Raw genomic sequence first — 19851 nt, forward strand, 5'->3', positions numbered from 1 at the left:
AAAAAAATGAACAAAAGCCAAGATTGCCATGAAGAGACCAAGAATAGTCCACCAAAAGCATTTATTGGGCTGCTGGAGCAGTTAGCATTTATTGGGCAGCTGAGGTAGTTGGGCAGCTGAGGTGTGCTTCACTAGCCAAAAGGGAGGAAAAATTTTGCACTCTATAAATAGAGAGTTGCACACTCATTCAAGAAGGAGATACATTCAATTCATCCATTACTCATACACACATTCAGATTCCATCCTTCACCAAAAAGAGAGAAGAGAGCTAGTTATAAAGGAAGGAGAGTTTGGAGCTGTCTTGGGAACTACCTTGCTGCCACCAGCTAGTTCTTCTCTTCTCTTTATTCTATCTATGTATTTCTTATTTTCTGTATTCATAGTTATGTCTAACTAATCCATTTAGTTAGGGCTTAGGATGAAGTCCTAGTCATGAATATTCAATGTTATGCATGATGTCATAGTTAATTGATTTCCTTGCTTTCATTATCAAGTTGTTAATCTCCAGTTTATTATGTGCTTGATGTATGTTTTCTTGGAGTAGCTAACTAGGAATTTTATGCATCTAGCACAGGTTAGGAAGGGGTTTAGATTCACCAATTCTACTCTCCTTTCACAAGCAACACATGAATGACCTAAGAATCATTCAAGGGGTCAATAACCACAGGTTGACCAGGATAGATACCATGTTCTAGGACTTGTGTGATTATCATATTCTCAAGGAGTTTAATGACTCTTGTATGCTTTATTCTCAGTGAGCTTAATTACCATGCTTAGGTTGCATAGATACCATGCACAATCACATGCCTTAGGAGAATCATGCATCCTGCACCTAGATACCATAGGCTTGTATGCGATAATCTATTGTTGATGAAGCTTGAGTCAATTTCTATGCATTCATAACTTGGATAGGAAGACTAGTGGTAGATTCCAAGGCTCTAACACCTCTCAATCATTGTTTCACAACTTGTTGATTGCTGCCAGTGTTTACGTTCCAGCATTTTCTTTTCACTTTCATGTTATCATTTCAACAACAAAACCCCCCATTTCGAGTGTGTGTGTGGTGCTAGGATTTTGTCCTAGACCTTGAGTAATTAGCAAGGGGCATTGTTGAATTCGACCTTGTCCTTACTTAGTTAGTCAGTTTCTTTGTTTTATGTTTTTCCATCATCTAAGTAATTTAACTTGGAACCAAGTTACCATTCTCCGTGGGATCGACCTCGTATTTACATAAGCTATACTATAAACGGTTCGCGCACTTGCGAGAATTAAAGTTGCTATTTTTAATAACTCATTTTAGTTGTTAAGAATAGGCCCAACAAAATCCTGAGCCACTTTAGAATTTCTTTTGACGGTGGTTAGAGTGTAGACCTTGCATGCAGGAAGTTGGTGAATTTGTTATGGATGTAAGCAGGTACGCATATTAAAGGGTGACATTTAGGAAGATTAAATGTATTTTTATACAGGTGTAAATTTGGAAAATGTTCAATTTTTACGGGAGACTGCCAGTTTTCTGGTAGAAGTTAAACCCTTAAGTGTGTTTTCATTTTGCGGGTTAGGGCAAAAAGGGTATTTTGGTCATTCATGCATGACACCTGCCAATTGTCGGAGACGCACAGGGTTCGACTCAAATTCCAAACTGGAATTTGGGTCGTGGTCTTATCACGCCGCGAGTGCAACTAACAGCTTTGCTATGACATATGGTGGATTTTAGGCTTCTGAGGTCGTTTGGCCTTCCAAAAGAGCATTTAAAGAGTTGTAGTTAATATTCAACTTTTGTTTAATTTTCTGTTTAATTTCAATAACTCCCATGAGCAATTCAAAGGGTGAGAACAATGTATTTAGACCGCCCCACGGTATGGTTCAGGGGCTCAACTTTTATCAAATAATTCAAAGAGAATTTCTCTCTAATTTCCTGGTGGATTCCAGATTATTGTTCTTTAAGGTTTTCGCTTGAAAACACATTTGCTTGTGCTGCGTCAATTGAAATAGCTTAGCAATCCCCAAATTCCATAATTGTGATTTAACACGTATGAGACATTTGATCTAAAGGGTAAGACATGTCATTTTTCATGCACTCATGATATGAATGATTTTGTGAAGTCTTATATGATTTTCTTTCCTTAATCTTCCATGATTTTAATCAATTAGAATCGCTTTAAGAATGCATCTCATTTAGGCATATTTTGCAATATCTTTTATTTATTATTTCTTCCTTCAATGAATAAATCATTACTTATCTTTTAAGTAACTTGCTTGGAAATCATGTTTTTAATCATATCACAATATTAAAAGTGGTGATATATTCTTGGTATTAAGCTAAGAATACTAGGAATCCTTTAATAGTCTAATTATAAAAAAATATTCTTTTAAAATTGGAATTTTCCTTTTCTATTGTTTTGGGCTTCACGTGTGATCATCATTAAAATAGGAAAATATCTTTTTGATTTTATTCAATTCGTGCAAATCAAGTAAATTGGTTTTGAATGTGTGGTTACTTTTTTGGTGGAACAAAAATCCTATAAAACAAGACATTTGTCTTCTTTGTTGTTTTTTTAACGATAGTTTTGAGTGCTTACACGTTTAAGAAAGCTGTGTTTTTATTTGAGATAAATCATCAAGTGTTCCATGTTTACTTAGTGATTTATCAAACACTTTATCATTCATATTGCATTCATTTGCATAGTTCAGTGACTCATAATATTGAGGCACCAAAACTGCGGTGGCGGTTTTTCTCCGGAGAGTTTGAATCAATCGTGACAAGTATCGGATTCAACATAAGGAGTGTTGGAAGAACTTCGGTGAGCTAGAAGTAATCATGACCAGTCTTGCATTCAACATAACGAGTGTCAAAAGATCATCTCATGATAGAAGCTGAGTTACGAAGAAGTTGGTAAACATTATCTAGAATGTGTCTAGGATAAGTGTGTGAGTACTTCTTGTAATCATCGTTCCATAGTGGATTTGTTCTAGACTGAGGAGTCGCATGGATTTTCCCCAAATGTGGGGTTTTACCACATAAAATAATTCTCTGTTTCTTCCCTTATTTTGCTCTGCATGTTCCAAGATTGATAAGCCATATCAATACTACTACCGAAGTTTATTTTTATTTATTGATTATAATTTTAAATTAGCCTATTCACCCCCTTCTAGGCATTTTTAAGCTATTTGACAGGTATTTTTAATCGGCATCAGAGTCGGTCACTAGACATACTTAGCGAGATCTGGATTACTGTAGGATGGATTATTGAAAGGACCCGCCCCGAATTCCCCTTTGGAATTCGTGACAAACCCTGAATTCGTAACAAACCCTCTCCCTATCCGACACCAGGCATGTGTCGACCCAAAATACTAGAATACCCTTCTTGCCCTAATTTCAAAACAACTTTAGGGCTTGACTTCTACTGGAAAATTGGAGGAGTCTTCTTTGAAACTGGCTCAAAATCCAAAAATCTACTTACACAGCAAACACAATTATTTTCCAAAGCGTTCAGCAAGCACAAGGGATAAACCACACTCTAATTAGCAAAAGTTTCAATGGGCTTCAGGCCCCCCTTACCAACATAAGAAAGTCAGTAAAATCATCTTGACATAACTAAATATAACAAACAAATCATAAACTTGCAGCTGCACCTGGGTTAGCCTAGGTCGCCTATGTACCCTTACTAAGGGATCAAGCCACACGTAGTTCTTTCTACCCTAAATTATAATTAAGATAATATAGAAATGTTCAAAGTGAAACAAACAATAAAATTCTAGAATCATTATTTGTCTTGATTTCAACAAGCTATATAATTGAATGTCATTCCATGTAATGATGTTCTTAACTATTCAATTAGTTTATCATAGTACACCAAAACACACATATATCCACACCTTTTACCTGAAAGCAATACCTGCGATCGTCCTCATAGTGCATATGTCCTGCAATCACCCACCAGAGGGTATTAGAAAATTTCATTAAATCCGAAGGCAACCAAGGAAAAGGGAAACTAGCCAACTACCTATGTAGACAAGTTGGGCTGGTGGCTGGGGATCCTGGCCAACCTTGTGCAGATACTGCACTCTATTAACTGTATAAACATATCAGTACTGCACTCTTCTCCACATAGGTGTACCCCAAACATAATCCGTCAATTCCATAGATAATCCATCAATTCCATAAATAATTCGTCAATTCTAAGTACTACACATGTGGAACGGTCAACTCCACATGTGTGGCACATCTTAGTAGAACTCAGAAACAAATGGTCACCTTGAGAATGCAAATCCTAGCAGAACTCAGGGAGATATATTCAACCTGAGAACGCAAATCCTAGCATAACTCAGGGAGATATACTCAACCTGAGAACCAAATCCTAGCATAACTCAAGGAGATATACTCAACCTGAGAAAGCAAATCTTAGCACCACATGGTTCCGGCGTCCTCGATACTAGTAGAGCAATGTGTTAATGTATGAATTTTTGATTAATTCTTTTGGCTTCCCTTGACAATTTTGTAATAGGACTTTTGTATGTATTTATCAAGCTCAAAGTTAGATTAAGAATAGCATCTCTAAGTGTTCTTAAATCTCATCTATCTTATGGAGGTTCAAGCAATTTGACAAAGGTAAATCATGCATTAAAACTGTTTTCATAAAAGATGACTAGTCATCCTTGCTCAGTGCGATTTCCAGTTGGTTAACCATCTGTTTTGTCCTATTCTATTTTCTCTCTCTGCTGCCATGTGTCAGTCTGACCTAAGGGATTCTTTTGTCTGTAAAAGCAAGATAATTCCTCATTTGGAAGCCGTCTCTTTTGTGTGGGAGTTTTGGAAAGATTAGCTTGCCATCTTTCTTTTCTTCTTCCTCAAAGAGTAAACCATATATTTCATCTATGAGTTTTTCTAATTGATTTCTTTTTGAAAAACTGCTTTTGAAATATGAATATGCATCTAGCTATTTAAATCATTCTCTCATATAGATCTAGATCGGATTCGTGACTGATTTCTTCAAGAGTATGGTTTCTTGAAGAAATTGGTCTTTCTCCCTTGAATCCAAAGTTTGGTTTCGGTTTGAGTTGGAGCTTGCAAGCTAGTGCCATGGGATGAACGAGCTGAAGAAGGAGCTGCCATTGCCATGAAGAACTGAGCTTCAAGCTTTGCTAAGTTGGAGAAGAAGATTGCACAAAGGAGGTAAAGCTCATCTTCCTAAATAGATCTAGGTTTTGCTTGAGCTTGCTTGTATTCCTTTGTAAGAATCTTTTTCTACTTAGTGGATTGCCTAGTCGGTTGATGACTCCCAGTTTTTCCCAATGGTGGGTTTCTGGGTAAACCAAATCTGTTTTGCATATCTGTAAATTTTTCTGGGTTTGTGTTCTTGGTGGTTGACTAGTCATCTATATCTGATGTTTGCTGTTTACTTGATATTGATGACTTCACACACTTTCACCATAGTTGTTGCTAGCACAGGGGATGCCTAGATTGATGGGTCCTTCTGAGTGCCTAGGTTGTCACTAGTAATCTTCTAGGACTGCAGGTACCTTGTGGCATACTCTGTGTGTTCTCTTGATTGTTGAGTTGTTGTGTCTTGTTTGTTTAGTTAAATTTACCCATCGTCACCTAAGTATAAATTTCAATTGGTATTAGAGCTTCAGCTCTTAACACAAATAGAGAGATCCTAGGATTTGTTTTGGTGTTTAGGTGTACTCACTATGGAAAGGGATCGAGTTGCTGGATCTTGCAACTCACCACCTTATTTTGACGGAAATAACTATGCTGCATGGAGAGAAAAATTTGAGATATTTCTTGATGCTCTTGATGAGTATGCGAGTGTGTATCTTACAAAAGAGTGGATTGCTCCAGTCAAGACTGTTGAGGGTGAAGTTGTGCCCAAGCCTAGGTCTGAATGGACTGAAGCAGAGGTGTTTGCTGCATATGCAAACAAGAAGGCTAGAAATGCCTTAGTTACAGCCTTGTCTAGCACACAGTTTGCACATATACAACACATCCCCAATGCTAAATGGGCTTGGGATAAACTAAGGGTGGTTCATGAAGGGGATGACCAAGTTAGAACCCTAAAACTTCAAATGGTGCTTGCACAATTTGAAGAAATTAGGATGTCTGAAACTGAGTCTATTTCTGAGTTCTATGGGAGAGTAGAAATGATCACAAATGAAGCCATGAGTCTTGGTCAACCTATTCAAGAGCTTCTTGTTGTTCAGAAAATTCTTCGTGTTCTACCATCTAGATTTAGAGCAAAGAAAACCGCAATCATGGAGGTCCAAAACTTAAATGAAATTAAGCTTGGCAAGCTTGTAGGAAAATTAAAAACCTATGAGATGGAGTTGAATATGGAAGAAAATGACACTAAAAAATCAAAAAGTGTTGCACTTCAAGGAGTGCATGTTTCTTCTCTGAAAGGTGGTGAAAAATCCTCAGATTTTGAGGATGAAATGGCCTTGTTTGTCAAAAAATTTAGGAGAATTCTTAAGGATAAGGGAAAGTTTGCTAGAGAGGGTAGCTCTGGTAGTGAGAGACAGTTTAGACCATCAACTGATCGGTCTAATGAGAGGAACAAGGATGTCAAACCTTTCACTAAAGACTTTAGAAAATCTGTCAAGTGCTTCACATGTGGAGGCATTGGTTACTATGCTGCTGACTGTGCAAACAATCAGAAAAAATACTCCAAAGGAAAGGACAAGGCCATGAAAGTGAGTTGGAGTGAGAGTGAAAGTGAAGTGTCTCAACAGGATTCATCTTCCTCTGATAATGAAGACCAACAGGTTGCCTTCGTTGCCTTTGTGCAGCCTGTGTCTGATGATTCTGATTTTGAGTCTGATGACCTGTCATACGAGTCATTAGGAAGAAAATATGATTGCTTGTTCAAAGAGACTTTTTCCTTGAAAGAAGAGAGTCTTAAACTTGAGGCCAATAACCAATAACTTCAACATGACCTTCTCATCTTAAAAGAAACCAAAAACGAGTTGAGTGACAAATTTGAGTCTCTAGAAAAAGAAATTGTTGTACTTGTGTCAATTAGGAGTAATCTTGAAAATCAAGTTAATGTGCTCAAGGAGAGTAACATTGGGTTCCAGAACTCAAACAAACAGCTCCTAGGTGAATTGAATGAATCAAAAAGTAAGATTATATCTATGACCATTGGTGCCACAAAAATTGACAAAATATTGAATATGGGAAAACTTCATGGGGACAAAGGTGGTCTTGGATTTAATCATTTTGATTCTAAGTTTTCCAGCTCTACCACTAAGTTTGTCAAGTCAAAATCTCCAGCCATTGCATCTCTTGATGTTCAGCAGGTAGTCAAAAAACCTAAGTTTGTTCCGACTTGTCACAGGTGCGGGTTGACTGGTCATATTAGACCAGTCTGTCATATGTACAAAAAGGATAAGACCAGAAAATTGTCTTCAAAATCTAAAAGGAATCCCAGATCTTTGCAAGATCAGGTTGATCATTTGCTAAATGAAGTCACTAAGATTGCCAAACTTGTCTCCCTTAAAATAAGTTCACCCATTGTTCCTAGGTCTACTTGGATTACAAAAGGTCATGACAAATGTCTTGTTGTGCTAAATGCTTTTGCTGCTTCAAATATCAATTCTTGGTACTTTGATAGTGGCTGTTCCAAACACATGTCTGGTGATAGGAGTGTTTTCTCATCTCTCAGCCCTTTTGATGGAGGCACTGTGACTTTTGGTGGAGGTCACAAGTCTCAAGTTGTGGGGAAAGGTACTATTTGTATCCCTGGTTTACCCGAGCTTAAGAATGTTAGATTTGTTGAGGGTCTCACATCCAATCTCATTAGTGTAAGTCTGCTGTGTGATGATGGAATAGTAGAAGTTAGATACTCCAAGCATGGCTGCAAAATCATTGGAAAGGGTGGCAATGAGATTGTGAGTGTGTCTAGGTCTAGGGATAATTGTTATTGCATTGATGGTGTCAATGATGCAAAAGAAGTAGTTTGCAACAAGGTTGTGAATGAAACAAGTGTCTTGTGGCATCAAAGACTTGGACATGTGAATTTTAGAGACTTGCATAAATTGTCCAAGAGAGAGTTAGTGAGTGGTTTACCAAAGCTTGACAAATCTGATCAGCATGTTTGTGAAGGATGTCAAATGGGTAGGCAAGTTAGAGTGTCACACAAAAAGGTCAAACACATTCAAACACATGTAGGTCTTGAACTTGTTCATATGGACCTTGTTGGTCCTATCCAAACCTTGTCTCTTGGTGGAAAGAAATATATTCTGGTCATGGTTGATGATTTCTCTAGGTTCACTTGGGTCTCATTCTTACGTGAGAAATCTGAAACCTTTCAAAGGTTTAAGTCTGTTTGTCATCTTTTGCAAAAAGAGAAAATGACTAGTCATCTGCCACTTGTTAGAATTAGAACAGATCATGGAACTGAATTTGAGAATTCTCAGTTCCTTAAATTTTGTGAAGAAATGGGAATTAAACATGAGTTCTCTGCCCCTATTACACCTCAGCAAAATGGTGTTGTGGAGAGAAAAAATAGGGTTCTTGTTGAGATGGCTAGGGTGATGCTAAATAGCAAAAATCTTGCTAAACATTTTTGGGCTGAAGCTGTCAATACAGCTTGTTACATCTCCAACAGGGTGTTTTTGAGGTCTGGTACCAAACAAACTCCCTATGAGATTTGGAAAGGAAAGAAGCCTAATGTGTCATACTTTCGAGTCTTTGGTAGCACATGTTATATTTTGAGAGATAGAGAGCATCTTGCTAAGTTTGATTCTAAGTGTGATAAGGGAATATTTCTAGGGTATTCCACTTCCAGCCGAGCCTATAGAGTGTACAATTGTAAGACAAGAACCATTATTGAATCCATAAATGTCAATATTGATGATTTTGCTGCCTCTACAGAGATGGCTTTAGATGAGGATGGTCTTTTTCCTCCTCCTCTTGAGCATGATCCTCCAGGTCTGGATCTTGTGGTTGACCTGTCAACTTTTGGAAGTTCTGTCCCGATTGCCCTGTCAACCCCTTTAACTTCTAGTTCCATCCCATCTGTCCCGGCTGACAGCTCTCATGCTGATCATAGTCCTCTCACTCAACCTGAGAGTGTCATTATTGGTCCTCTTAATCAAGGAGTGAGAACTAGGAAACAACTCGCTCAAGAGATTAGCCATGTGTGTTATGTCTCAGAGGAAGAGCCTAAAAATGTGAAAGAGGCCTTGCATCATGGTGAATGGTTTCATGCAATGCAGGAAGAATTAAATCAATTTGTGAGAAATGATGTTTGGTACCTTGTTCCTAGACTAGTTAACACAAATGTCATAGTCACTAAGTGGATTTTCAAAAATACAACTGATGAACAAGGTAATGTGGTCCGAAACAAGGCTAGATTGGTTGCTCAAGGATACACTCAAATGGAAGGCATTGATTTTGATGAAACTTTTGCCCCTGTTGCAAGATTAGAATCTGTTAGATTACTTCTTGCCATTGCTTGTCACTTGAAATTCAAACTTTATCAAATGGATGTCAAAACTGCTTTTTTGAATGGTATTTTAAATGAAGAGGTCTATGTTGAGCAACCAAAGGGTTTTGAGGATCCACATCATCCAAATGATGTGTTTCGTTTAAAAAAGGCACTCTATGGTTTGAAACAAGCTCCTAGAGCATGGTATGAGAGGTTATCCTCTCATCTTCTAGGAAATGGATATGTTAGGGGGTCGGTTGACAAAACCTTGTTTGTCAAAAGATTTAAAAAGGATGTCTTGATTGCTCAAGTGTATGTTGATGATATTGTGGTTGGTTCTACCTCTGATTTACATGTTCAAGAGTTTATTCATGTCATGACTAGTGAATTTGAAATGAGTCTTGTGGGTGCGCTTAACTACTTCTTAGGTCTTCAAATCAAACAGAGTCATGATGGGATCTTTGTTTCTCAATCTAAATATGCACAAAATCTTGTGAAAAAATTAGGTTTGGAGGGTGCAAAATTTGCAAGAACTCCAATGAGCACTAGTGCTAAGATTCATAGGGACTTGCTTGGTAAAAATGTGGATCAAATTCTCTATAGAAGCATGATAGGAAGTCTTCTCTACTTGACTGCTAGTAGACTAGACATTTCTTATAGTGTTGGTGTGTGCGCTAGATTTCAGAGTGATCCAAAAGAGTCTCACTTGTTTGCTGTTAAGAGAATCATAAAATATGTGAGTGGGACTGTTGAGTTTGGGTTGTGGTATACCTATGACACTTGTGTCAATCTTGTTGGGTATAGTGATGCCGATTGGGCAGGTTGTAGTGATGATAGGAAGAGCACTTCCGGGGGGTCTTTTATGTAGGCAACAACCTTGTTGCTTGGCATAGCAAAAAACAAAACTCTGTCTCACTATCCACTGCTAAAGCAGAGTATGTTGCAGCTGGGAGTTGCTGCACTCAACTTCTTTGGATGAGACAAATGTTGGATGACTATGGTCTTGCTCAATCTTGCTTTCTAATCTATTGTGACAACATGAGTGCCATAGATATCTCTAAAAATCATGTTCAACACTCTAGAACAAAGCATATAGACATTAGGCATCATTTTATTAGAGAGCTTGTGGAAGACAAAATTTTAACCTTAGAGTTTGTTACTTCTGAAAAACAACTTGCAGATATACTCACCAAGGCCTTGGACTTTCAGAAACATGTCACACTCAGACAGTCCATTGGCCTTTGCTCAATTGATTGATTAGCATGTCTGTTTCCTTGTCTTTAGCACATTTCAATTTACCAAACAACATGTGTTTTATTGAATATGTCATGGTTTCATATCTCACCTCTCTGTTAGTGTGAAGTTTGACTGCTTCTTGTGCTTTCCAGATTTGTGCACAACCCCTTTTCTTGTTTAGAGCTTTTAGTTGAGACTTACCTTGTGCTCTCTTATCCTCTTGGTGAGCCAAGTGTCTATGATTATCTTTAGGACTATCTTTGTTATTGTCTCTTAGCTTGTCTCACTCTCTTAGTCACTCTATTCAGATATTTCACATAAAAATAAAAAAAATAAAAAAAAGAGGAAGTGTGACCAATGTAGTCACGGCTCTAGGAAGGTATAAGGTGTTATGTTTGAAGCATCTAGAGCAAAGAGCCGTAAAATTGGGCCATTCAAGCACTTATGTCTGGGATGTGCAAGTGAATCAAAATAAATCTTACAATATTTTGTCTTTAGAGAGTGATGTTACTTGCTGTTTGAGCCTACTCTGATCATGTCTTAACTTTTCATTGTATACTTGTCTCTCCAAGAGAGATATGACATCATCTTGTGTGTCCCTTAGCTCTGAACCCCCTATTCCAAAATGTGCCCTGTCTCTGAGCATTAGCTGCATTTCATACTCTCCCTCTCAGCGCTGTTTGCTTATGTTCCTTGCATATGATTTGTATGTTTCTTTTTTTTAATCATGTGCTTGAAGACTTGGTCTAGGATATTTTGCTGATGCATCTTTGATCACTTGAGTTATTTGCTAGTTCATGCTTGTGTTTTTCAACCAAAAACATGTCTTTCACAGGATGCCTCTGATACTTCTGCTGCATCTGATGAGTCTGCTGATTCTCTGGTTTTTAGCTAGAGTTTTGATTCGGTTGTGTCCTAGATAGGGGGAGTCTCTTTGGACTGATTGGATGGTTTATTTTGTTCTCATATTGTGGGGATCATGTGCTCTTGGATAGGGGGAGTCTATTTTGGGCAGATTGGAAGTCTCTGTTTGTAATTACATTGTGTTTTATTTTCCCTTGTTTCTGTTTGGACAGTCTGTGCATCCTGTTGGGGGAGTTGTTGTTGTCTTGTTTTTGAACAGCTGTAATGTGATTTGTATTCAATCTATGCTTTGTGTTCAAATCTGATTTTCTGCCCTCTGTTTCCTTCCTGTATTTGCTGTTTTGTTTCCTTGCCTTTTTGCTCTTTCCTTTTCAACAAGGGGGAGAACACTCTCAACCCCCCTTATTGCACATATTGCATCTTGTTTAAAATTTGAAATTCTAAGATATAATATGCGTGTCTTGTGCTGGAAGGTTGGTTACTGTTTTTGCAGGTACTTCATTTAAATCATCTTCTTAGGATTAGTTTTGGGTTGAGTGTTCATGAGAGAGTGTGTTGTCAAGGAAAGCCAAAAAGGGGGAGATTGTTAATGTATGAATTTTTGATTAATTCTTTTGGCTTCCCTTGACAATTTTGTAATAGGACTTTTGTATGTATTTATCAAGCTCAAAGTTAGATTAAGAATAGCATCTCTAAGTGTTCTTAAATCTCATCTATCCTATGGAGGTTCAAGCAATTTGACAAAGGTAAATCATGCATTGCATATCATGCATTAAAACTGTTTTCATAAAAGATGACTAGTCATCCTTGCTCAGTGCGATTTCCAGCTGGTTAACCGTCTGTTTTGTCCTATTCTATTTTCTCTCTCTGCTGCCATGTGTCAGTCTGACCTAAGGGATTCTTTTGTCTGTAAAAGCAAGAGAATTCCTCATTTGGAAGCCGTCTCTTTTGTGTGGGAGTTTTGGAAAGATTGGCTTGCCATCTTTCTTTTCTTCTTCCTCAAAGAGTAAACCATATATTTCATCTATGAGTTTTTCTAATTGATTTCTTTTTGAAAAACTGCTTTTGAAATATGAATCTGCATCTAGCTATTTAAATCATTCTCTCAAATAGATCTAGATCGGATTCGTTACTGATTTCTTCAAGAGTATGGTTTCTTGAAGAAATTGGTCTTTCTCCCTTGAATCCAAAGTTTGGTTTCGGTTTGAGTTGGAGCTTGCAAGCTAGTGCCATGGGATGAACGAGCTGAAGAAGGAGCTGCCATTGCCATGAAGAACTGAGCTTCAAGCTTTGCTAAGTTGGAGAAGAAGATTGCACAAAGGAGTAAAGCTCATCTTCCTAAATAGATCTAGGTTTTGCTTGAGCTTGCTTGTATTCCTTTGTAAGAATCTTTTTCTACTTAGTGGATTGCCTAGTCGGTTGATGACTCCCAGTTTTTCCCAATGGTGGGTTTCTGGGTAAACCAAATCTGTTTTGCATATCTGTAAATTTTTCTGGGTTTGTGTTCTTGGTGGTTGACTAGTCATCTATATCTGCTATTTGCTGTTTACTTGATATTGATGACTTCACACACTTTCACCATAGTTGTTGCTAGCACAGGGGATGCCTAGATTGATGGGTCCTTCTGAGTGCCTAGGTTGTCACTAGTAATCTTCTAGGACTGCAGGTACCTTGTGGCATACTCTGTGTGTTCTCTTGATTGTTGAGTTGTTGTGTCTTGTTTGTTTAGTTAAATTTACCCATCGTCACCTAAGTATCAATTTCACAATGTCATACGCGTGTAGACAAATCTGAATGCAACTGGGGTTTCCAAAGACAATCCCAAGGCAACCGTATGTCCGAAGACATTCCGAAGGCAATTGTTTGTCTGAAGACATTCCAAAGGCAACCATATATCAGAAGGCAATCGAGAAGTCCAAACACATCAATCTTTCCGAAGGCAACCTGGATGTCCGAATACATCAATATTTTCGAAGGCAACCGAGATGTCCGAAGACATCAATATTTTCGAAGGCAACAATATTTCCGAAGGCAACACAATCCAATTTCAAACCATTTAACACATATATATAAATAAACATAGATATATCATTCTTGGAAAGTAAAAGCAATAGAACAATTAATAAAACTCTCATAGAAAAATACCATTTTAAAATCAAGCAAACAAACCACAAACAACTCCTTACCAAATGGTCCCAGTCGGAACGGCGAGGCCCACCATCTGGGTCAATTAGACATACGAGGCCTACGACCTCCGATTTCCGATCCAAAAGTTCTCATAAGTCCAACAAAGTCTACTAAACAAGTCTCAAAGATTTGACCTCGATCAGTAGGTCGGATCAACATCAATTACACGATTAGACTGCGGCCAGTTGGCCTAACTCTAGAATCGTTGATTCGAATATCCAGGACTCCGATTCTTGATCAACAAGTTCCTGCACGATCCTAGAGGTACGAGGAATAACATATCTCAAAACGGCACCAATCCAAAGGTCCGATCATCACATAGTAGGTGAAAATCCATTCAATGCTCAAATGGTAGAATCTTAAAAATCTGAGCATACTGTAGTACTCATGACGATGTGGGGAGTACTTTAGAACCTAACAGGCCGCCACAATGAGTCGCACAATTCACTAGGCACTGCGGGCAACTCCTGGGTGGCTTGAGAGATTTTTGGCGACCAAAAACCCTTGAAACTCTAATCAAGCAATATATGAACACAATTAGACTAACAAGGGGAGCAACTTTCATACGTGCGCTGACCTCCAAGTTGATCGAGAAGTGGCTGGAATCCATGGTTTTCCATTGCAAAACCCTAACTTACCTCCATCATCGATTTGAACAATCCGACATAGAAATAGGCTAGCTCTTGGATGGGAAATACAAAGGAGAGGTCGGTGGTCATTTTAGGACCCATATCTTGGCTAGTGGTGCCCGAAGATGGTTGAAAAAGGCTCTCGAAATGGCTGCTTCGAAGGGGCCGATTTGGGTTTCAGTTTCGCTCAATTGTTTGGGCTAATCTTGTGGAATCAAAGCTAGAAATGGGTATAGACGTGAAGAGGAGGAAGAGGCGAGCAAAACCCCACCAAAATTGCCGGCAACTGTGGCTGGATGGCGAAGATCCCTAGCCAGGAAGTCGAAGCGGTGCTGTGCACCGTCCAATAGGAGAGAGAGAGAGAGAGAGTGATGCGCCTTTTTAAAAAATCAATTTTGTAAAATTTATGATTGTGCCACTGCACTTCAGTTGACCAAAACATCTTTATTTCAACTCAAATTTGGGGCCACCACATGTTTACAAACTCGTGAGCTCGAGCACTACACTAAGGAACTAAGACAATTTCCAAAACCAACCCTGAGCAAAAAGTCAACCATGAACCACCAAAGAACCCTAAGGTTAAAGTCGTCTTTTCACTTTAGAATTTTGAAAATTAAATTAAATTTCAGGACGGGATGTTACAATCATGCCACGTTCAGACAGTTCAAGTGTTTCCTTAAGAATAGAAACTCAAAGTATCAAGACTGGCGAAACAACTCAAGTTTGAATTTTGAGAAAATTAGAAATATTTATACTATTGATGTTGTTTCAAAATCTTGCAGGTCAAATGACACGAAAAATTCAAATTCTTTGAATGTGGAGCTTATGGTCACATATCTTCTGAATGTGCTAACACTTTGAAGAAGCAAAAGGATGAGAAGAACAAAACACTAAATACAACTTGGAGTGATACTGAATCGGAATCCGAGAATGATGAAAAGACGGTTGCACTCATCACCACAGTCAGCTTGGATGAATCACATGAGGGTGATAATGATAATGAAGATCTGAATATTGAGTATATAATGAAGAAATATGATGACCTGTTGGATGCCTCACAAAAACTCAATAAACAAAATGGCGAGCTTGTCAAATCTATTAATGCGTTGAAGTTGGAAATTCGCAGGATTGCAAATGATGTTCAATCCCCTGACACAAATTCTGAAAAGGTAACTACGAGTATGAACGAAAAAGTAATGTTTTTGCATAAATTCATCATAACAAATTAATTACATCTCTAACTTCTGACATGGAAGCCCTTGAACTTGAACTTAAAACTTCAAAGGAAAGGATTGTTTCTTTAACCACTGGTGCAGAAAAAATTGACAAGATGATTAGCATGGGAAAAAGAGATGGTGACAAACGAGGCTTGGGATTTGCACCAAGTAATAAGTCTTTCGTTGTGTCTAAAACAAAGTTTGTCAAATCCTCTTCACCTACTGAACCTTCTACAGCTTGTGAAGTCAAGATATTCGTTCCAATTTGTCATTTTTGTGGCACTCGTGGCGATATTGGACCAAGGTGCAACTTCTCCACAATGGAACTGTAAGCTCAAATTCTCATGTCATGGGAAGCAAGGTAAGTATCCAACATAAGATTCAAATCTTATGAAAGAGGGAAAACGCTTATCCAAACTATCTTCTTTTCATTATTTGCCGTCAACTAGAAAAAGTTAGTTTGGAGGAAAAAGGAAAATCATAAATTTCTGTTTGCCTTTGCTAATGTTGTGTGTGAACCTGATGTTTCAGATACTTTGGATCTTAAATTTCTTGATGCAAAACCTTTAGATAATCTTCGATTTGATACTCTTAGAAAGTCTTTAGGTATGTGTTGTTTTGAATAATTGTTTGTATTCTGATGCATGCCAAAAGATCCTCCTTATGTTTATTTTTATGTTTGAATATACTTTTGTTTATGTTCTAAGTACTTTGTTTAGCACGTGCAGGGATTGCTAAGAGAGACCAATCCTGCTGACGTCTGGGACCTTTTGATGATCTTAGATTGGATTTTTGGCGTTGGATCACCTTGGGCAAATCACTATTGGGTTTATGTGAATGGTTTTCAATTGTGTTCGTTTTTTATAAACTCAACTACATGCTCGTTATATTAAATCTCATATCTCACCCATGACACATACACTCTAATCTTGCTTAATAACTTGAATGAATCTTCATCTTGGCATTGTCTGGATACTAGGTTTGCATTTGTCCTTCTTACTATTAGGCTCATTACAAATTCATAATATCTCTTTAATTAAAAGTAAAGTAAAATAAGTACTTAATCCTAGCCAAGTAATCGAGCCTCTTGTCTAACCCACGTCGAGGTTCGCGTCAAAAAGCTTTGATCTTGCATACATTACTATTCTTTGTATACATGACTCGGGTTAGTACATCCTAGAGGGGCTTTTACACCCATTTTCTTAAAAGTCAACTAATTTGAGCACATTGATTTAACACCCATTACATGGGTCTTGTAGAAAGCTTAATAAAGTTAGCATAACCAAAAATAAAAAAGGATGAAAGTGGTGAGCTCCATATGCATTTTGTATGTGTGTATATCCTATGTTCTTTGATTTTTCTTGGTTCGACTTTATCTTTGTTATTAAGCAAGCTTAGTCACATAACATGAGATTGGGCTTTGACATTTGCTCATTTGATGGACTTTATTTCTCACAAATACTTTTGATTCTTCATTTTATAATCCTTGTGTTTGATTAAATCTTTGTGATTTAATGTGCCTCAGATCTCGAAAGGCTTTGCTTCAAATGCTTCCAGATAGTTATTGGCATTGGTTCTCCTTGGCTATTTTCACGAATCGTGTTGGTATGTATGAAAGAAACTTTGAATTTTGCTTGGAAATTAATTTAGCCACAACATATTATTTATAAACATTCATAATGGCAGGTTGATTATGCTTATTCTAGTTGAGCTAAGCCTTTTTCATTTTAACCCAAGTATCTTATGATCTAGTCTCTTTGTGCACATAATAGAAAAAGAGAGAAATTGGAGAAAACCAAGGCCTGCAGAAGCTGCAAGAGACATCATAAAAGACCACTGTGTTGCTTTGATAGTAAAAAAATTCCAATCAAATTTCAAAGAGACATACCAACGTAGCCAAATAAGACACAGTAAAGAGCTGCTATGATTGGTACAGGAATTGAAGCGAAAAGTGCTCCGATTTTTCCTGGTCAAGAACACCATGAGAAACCATTTAGAGTATGTATCGTGTTAATTAATGTGCAAATGTATTGAAAAGTTTGCAGCATACCAAATACAGAGAAGAAAATCATGAAAAAAGCTGATATTTGGATAACTCTACGACTTCCAACTCTTGTCAATGCCAATAGGCCAGCATTTTCCCTATGCAGCACATTTGAAGTGAGCAATTAGAAGATCAAATCAGCATTTTACACATGCATAAATACATAGTCTGCAAGGTAAATTTTATTGATTTTTTTCCCACACACGGACAGAGACATTAGGTTTGAGGTCATTACACTGATGCAGTAGTGCCAGTTGGAGAACCAAGCATCCCATTTAGTAACACTCCTACACCCTGAAACAAAATAAAGATGAAGAAAAAAATGTCGAAATTTGACAATGGAGCAAAAATGCCAATAGAATCAACAAGAGTCACAATTCTGAAGGAAAAATGCCCTTACTAGCCAGCCAACGCCGTGGCTAATGACAGAAGGTGGTACAGGTGTGGCACTCCCATATCTTGTTGTAGCATAAAATGTACCAGAGGACTGCAAATATTGACAGATTTTGATTGCATTTTACTAAACACTATATACAAAACAAGCTCCAATTGCATGCCAAAATCAATGTTGTTATCAAATTCTTTGTAAACTTGTAAGCTTTTCTAAGAAACTTAGGAGAATAGAGATGTGAACCTCAAAGATAGAAACAAAAGAAGCAGCAATCATTGCAAAAGCTTCTCCTGCATTAAAAGTAGGGCTCCCCCATTGAAAAGGATATGGAATATATATCCTGCATATCTTCAATTCATGAGTGTTATACACATATTCACATTTTCTTGTCATCTGAGTTGTTGTTTGATCTCATTATTCATTGACTTGGTTGAGCACTGAAAAGACATTCATTTTTGTGCAATTTGATTACATGACATTTGAGAAATGATATTAAGGCCCTTTTTGGACCGTTTGAGCCTTTCAAGCTAACCGTATGATTGCTTAAGCATGATTTTCCATTGTAACCACCTTGAGCCTACATGTAAGCCTTTTCTTTCATTTAACCAACTATAATTCCTAGCTTTAGCCCGAAAAACAAGAATTTACCTTTCTAAGGAACTCATGAGCTTTAAGTTGGATGTGTTTTTCATGCTAAGTTTGGGAAGTTTTATTACTCAAAAAAGAAAAAAGGGAGAACTTCACTCAAAGGGTGAAAGAAAAGAGAAAATTGTGGTTAAGAGACTTTGGATTCAAATTTCAATTCCAAGTTTCGTTATTGGCCAAAAAAATAAATTGATGGTTGCTCAAATGGAAGGAAGGAGTGTGAATCAAAATAAATGGAGGTATAAGGCTTTGTGGTCTATGTGATCACGTAAAAAATATATATATATCTTAAGCATGAGGATTCAAAGTCTTGTAATCAACTGCTATATGCTTTTACATTGTGAGTTTCTTGGACTTTGTGTATCCATATCCTTCATTTCTCACTCACCATACACCCCTAGCCCCATTACAACCCATGGTAAAGACCTAAATTGATCCCAAATGTCATGTGGTTGAATTGCATACATTTTTCAACTTTTAAGTGTTCGACATCCTTCTTGAGATCATAGTCATGCATGTTCTTCATCCTTTTATGGTGAGTTAAGCCCCTCATGGTTTAACTCGATTCTCATATTTATTATTGAGTGATGCATTGTAACCCTCTTCTGAGTGATTCATTTGTGAGAGGACAACTTTGGTGAGATTTGAAGTTACATTTGTGCTTGGTATGATTTTCAAAATTGTGTGGAAATTGAAATTGGAGAATAAGTTGCATTTGGCCATCACACTACTACACTTGAGCATGTTGGGTCCTGAACTTTGCTACCTTGTGAATGATGTCTAAAATGAGCTTTTCTTGTGAAAACTTTAAGTCATTTGCATGCGTCGCTCCCGCCTCGGAAAGTGTTCGGAAAGAATTGTTTCGAGTCTTGTTTTAGTTTTAGTTTTGCTCGAGGACTAGCAAAAGATAAGTTTGGGAAGTTTGTTCGGTGCACTTTTACACATGATTTATCATGTGATTCACCTACTATTTTGAGTTAGTTCTTGACATTTTATAGCTTTTTACTTCCTTTTAGTGTTTTCTTAAGTTTTATCTTGGTTAGAATGAAAATGAGCTAAAAGTGCATTATTGGTTATAAATTCTGTTTTTGCTCATTTTCGTAGGTCAACTTCTTGGCCTTGGATCAGCATGCTCCGGTGCTCGGATGAGGTGAAAATCTTCATGAAACTTGTTCCAATGGATGTTGACTATAACATATCCAACCGATCC

The 19851-nt window shown here is 37.5% G+C and overlaps 2 protein-coding genes across 2 annotated transcripts; one reads left to right on the plus strand and one right to left on the minus strand.

Moving 5' to 3' along the window:
• Nucleotides 1-5691: 5691 nt before the first annotated feature.
• On the plus strand, nucleotides 5692-6921 carry LOC148292947 (uncharacterized). Its single transcript, XM_088244514.1, has one exon. The coding sequence runs from the start codon at nucleotides 5692-5694 to the stop codon at nucleotides 6919-6921; it is 1230 nt and encodes a 409-aa protein (XP_088100640.1).
• Nucleotides 6922-17435: 10514 nt separating this feature from the next.
• On the minus strand, nucleotides 17436-19058 carry LOC148292948 (putative nucleobase-ascorbate transporter 10). Its single transcript, XM_088244515.1, has 6 exons — nucleotides 19030-19058; nucleotides 18240-18336; nucleotides 18006-18092; nucleotides 17841-17899; nucleotides 17612-17703; nucleotides 17436-17527 (listed from the first exon to the last, which is right to left on the minus strand). The coding sequence occupies exons 1-6, from the start codon at nucleotides 19056-19058 to the stop codon at nucleotides 17436-17438; spliced, it is 456 nt and encodes a 151-aa protein (XP_088100641.1).
• Between the last annotated feature and the right edge of the window lie 793 nt (nucleotides 19059-19851).

This window comes from Prunus avium, chromosome 7, assembly GCF_965620075.1.
Source record: "Prunus avium chromosome 7, drPruAviu1.hap1.1, whole genome shotgun sequence".
NCBI lineage: Eukaryota > Viridiplantae > Streptophyta > Magnoliopsida > Rosales > Rosaceae > Prunus > Prunus avium.

Bases quoted from the DNA above. Each gene is read 5' to 3' on its own strand.
- LOC148292948 (XM_088244515.1), bottom strand. From the start codon at position 19,058: ATGGGTTGTAATGGGGCTAGGGGTGTATG. The intron at 18,337-19,029 runs GTGAGTGAGAAA...GAAGATATGCAG, and splicing joins AATGGGGCTAGGGGTGTATG to GATATATATTCCATATCCTT. The intron at 17,704-17,840 runs GTAATGACCTCA...TGTGCTGCATAG, and splicing joins ACTGGCACTACTGCATCAGT to GGAAAATGCTGGCCTATTGG.
- LOC148292947 (XM_088244514.1), top strand. From the start codon at position 5,692: ATGGAAAGGGATCGAGTTGCTGGATCTTGCAACTCACCACCTTATTTT.